Here is a 3,852-nt window from a genome sequence, read left to right on the forward strand (position 1 = left end):
ATTAGCTCTGTAAAAAGGCTGCGGTCACTTTTATGAATCTAAGCTTCCTCTCCTTACTGCCAACTCACCGATGCATTCTCCTTAACACAACCACTCACCACACAGAACAAATTTAGACAGCATGCAGAAACCATCATACACTTAATTAATTTCTCATTTTTCTGACTCGATGAACTGTTAATGGTATTACACGCTCTACTCAGAGATGTGAATTCACACAGATGGAAGCAGACATGATGCAACAACATTACTACAGGAAACCCTCGCTATTCGCGGGTTCGGCATTCGCGGTTTCAAATATTCACAAATGCGGAACCCACATTTTAAATACACTATATACACTAACAGGAGCTCCTCGGGAGCTCTGTGCTTGCTGCCGCTGGAGCCATGCCCTCCTCCAGTCAGCTGCCGGGGGCACTGCGTTCATGAACGTAGAGCCTTATTCGCGGATTTCACCATTCACGGGGGATACGAGAACGTACCCCCCGTGAATGGCAAGGGTCACCTGTACTAGCAAGTTCTTAAAATTGGCAGTGAACTTTATTTTAAGCCACAAGCATACCTAACTGTGCATCAGTGCTAGTCTATGAACATTTCTCAGTCAGGATGTAATCATCAAATGTTCATTCTTTAGTCTTTCGACAACTTGGAAAAATGGTGCCTCAGATTCCGAAGAGGACCCAAAGGAATTTATGTTCAAAAGAGCTAAGATTTTTGCTAAGGATTCAAGTTTTAAGGACCATGTGTTATAGCTTCTGAAAGTACTAATCATGCAAATCAGGCTTCCTATGGGAAAAAAAAAAAGTATTTCACCAAGTCACATGCACAGTGACCCTACTACCTTTATTTTTAAGGATGCCTGCTGCTTCAGATGCATCAGAAGATTAGAGGCTTACCACGATGGCTTGTTTTACTCCACACTGATCTGTTTAAAACTAACCAATTGTAGAGCTAAATATAATTCGTAGAAGTTATTGGTTCAGTATATCCACATGCTTGCATGCACACTCACTCCCCCGCCCCCCAATACCTATTGCACTGTGAATCTTTTCAATATGGCACTCTCAATCTGAGGGATGGTGGAAACTGAACAGTAGGGCTGTGCAAAATTTTGGCAGCTGTTTCGTTTCAGAGGTGTTTCAGGCCGTTTCAGTGCCCAAAATACTGAATCCGAATCAAAACAGAAGACTTGAAAACAGCTCTGAAATGAATTGGAATTTCAGAAATGTTTTGGAGAATTTCAGTTTCGGAGCTGGGCATGCAGGGAAACAAAAACCAAGAAGAGGGAGGAGAAAGAGGGGGGGAAAGGACTGCTCTGATATTGATATATAGCTCCTGGGAGCTATATGTCAGAGAGCTGGGGAATCCCTGCCATGGGACCTGCTGAGGCCCCAAGCCCCGCCCAGCTGGGTAGGGCTGTGCAAAGCTTCCTTTGCAGCCCACTCAAAACAGATAAGTCCGAAACCGAATCAAAACACAGACATTTCACACATCCCTAACAGTGCTATAGCAATTAGCCTTTAATAAGTGATCCCTTAAAATAACCTTTGCTTCGGAAATAAGGCAGCATATATGCAGTAATGTAATACATAAGGAAGTATATTTGATTGTTTTAAGCACGACAGTCATTGTGCTTGCCTTATACCTTAAAGAAAAACAACTGCTGTAAACAAAAAAAAATTAGAGAGGATGCAATACCTGAAAGTAAGAAAATGCTTAGGAGTTCAGGTGACCCTGAACATTTAAAACAGGAGTAATTTAGCTGTCCCCATCAACACAAAGGTTTGCTACAATATATTTTCCCAAGTTAAAATGATCTTTTCTATTCATTCATAATAATCTGGAATCGTGCTGGAAGGAACGCTAAAACTGATGCAGTTATGACACCAGGGCTTTGCGTCTATATTTTGCACTATTCCTTTTCAGACTGAACTTGAATCAGTCATAAGACTCACTCTGCAATACTGAGTTGTTTACAATGAACAAAAGCAAAGGGTAACCAAAATAATTAGTACATGCTTCTAAGAGTTATCACCATGTTGGCCTGTAAAATTATAAAAAATAAAGCTACCATAATGTTAATTGTACAGCTTTTCATAATATCAAAGCTGCCTATTAGTTCAATCAGATGCAATATCCTACCTCTGGCACATGGGAAGAATACAAGATCCAACAATGAAACTAACCAAGGGAGTTATGGTAAATACATCTGGTCACTATTTACCAGAAGTATTATTTAACAAAATCAAACTCACTGAATAAAACCTCTGCTGATAAAGTTTTTTCATAAACCTTAAAATGTCTTAAAGTGAAAGTTTACTAACAATACATTGAAATTAAATATAGTAGCAAAAAGCAGACAAAGGTTTTACTCTTTTAAAAAGTTCCATAGGCTGTTTTTTGCATAGGGAAACTTTATAGTTTGGCTACTGCTGTTGAGTTTTCTAGTCATGAATGTATACAGAAAAAAAAATTCCTTCCCAAATCCTCCACGCAATTAGTTTTCATGGAGCCTGGAAACAGATTAGCTTTATCTTACATAGCAAATATTAATGGTCACAAAATAATTCCATTGTAAAAAAATAAAAAAATTAAAATGCTATTTCCATTACTCTGTACTGTTGCTGTAAAATTTCAAAGGGCAAATTTTATTAAGTCTAGTTTATTTCCATAAGGCTTTGCAAACCAAAACAAACATCATAATTACTGTCCCAATTTTCTAAAATTCTTAGTACAGCAAGCAGTTCTTGCCTTTGCCAGTAATCTCAGTCATATAAATAAGTGGTAAATAAGGCTTCAGGTCAATTATCTTCAATTAATGTATTATCAGTGACTAAAGAAACATTACTCATCTGATCAAATAAAGGACTCTCTCCTACTACCTACTTTGAACTTTGCTGCACCTATTTTCTAATTTTGTGATGGATCATCCCTTTGAAGCCACCAGAATTAAAGTGAGAAATAAAACACCCATAAGTATCTGCAGGATTGAGGCCTAAAACTGTAACTGAGAAAGCCTTCCTGTGCTTCTCCATCTGCCTGTACCGACCTGCTGTCTCATCTTATACTTGGTTTGTAAGATGTTTTTGTTCTGTATATGCAAGGGGCCTAGTAAAGTGGGTCATAGGCAAGTACTGGGGCCCCACAACACACACAAAGGGTCTGTCTTCCTAGATCAGTGGTTCTCAACCTTTTTAGAGATTTATTAAGACTTGAAGCACCTCTTGGAAAATGCCAACTTTTAGTTTTCACTTGTTTTTTTTACTACAGAAAAAAACAGAATGCAGCAGTTCTTCTGTTGCAAAGAACTGAGACCACAACAGGTCAGAATGTTATCGACACACTGGATTCCTCTTTGAAGTCTCTGGGTTTATCTTGTGAATCCCATTTGTACACCTAACAGTGCTAACACTGCATGGCACCTCATCACCCTTGAAAGGTTCTCAAGGCACCTTGGTTGAGAATCACTGCTCTATAGCAGCTCCCTTTCACTTCAGGCCTACCATTCCCTCTGGTAAGCTAGCAGCTGAAAGATACTGTTTTGACACTTTTCCTCCACATCACTGTCATACCTCATCTATACATAAAGTTATGTACTTTATTCCTCAAGTTATGGCTCATCTTCATTTCTTCTTTAATACAGAGATTGCCAGAGTGAACCTAATGAACCATTTTAAGCACAATTATATCTCTTCCCGAGATGCGTGTTCTTGCAGTTATACATTTAAAAAAAGCAAGCAAGCTCATTACCTGTTATTACATTAATATCTGGATACTCATTTTCACAGAGAGTAACAGCCTTGCTATCTTTCTCAAATGCTTCTCGAAGCTCTTTCTTGACTGCTGCTGAAC

General features: G+C 38.8%; 1 protein-coding gene across 1 annotated transcript in view; it reads right to left on the bottom strand.

Moving 5' to 3' along the window:
- SYDE2 (synapse defective Rho GTPase homolog 2) overlaps window positions 1–3,852 on the bottom strand; it is a 46,342-nt gene that overhangs the window by 19,665 nt on the left and 22,825 nt on the right. Inside the window, 1 exon segment of the mRNA XM_025215745.1 lies at window positions 3,751–3,852. This exon segment is cut by the window's right edge and continues 22 nt beyond it. Within this exon segment, the coding sequence (XP_025071530.1) occupies window positions 3,751–3,852 (102 nt within the window).

The sequence above is a fragment of the Alligator sinensis genome, unplaced genomic scaffold (assembly GCF_000455745.1).
Source record: "Alligator sinensis unplaced genomic scaffold, ASM45574v1 scaffold32_2, whole genome shotgun sequence".
In the NCBI taxonomy this organism is placed as follows: Eukaryota; Metazoa; Chordata; order Crocodylia; family Alligatoridae; genus Alligator; species Alligator sinensis.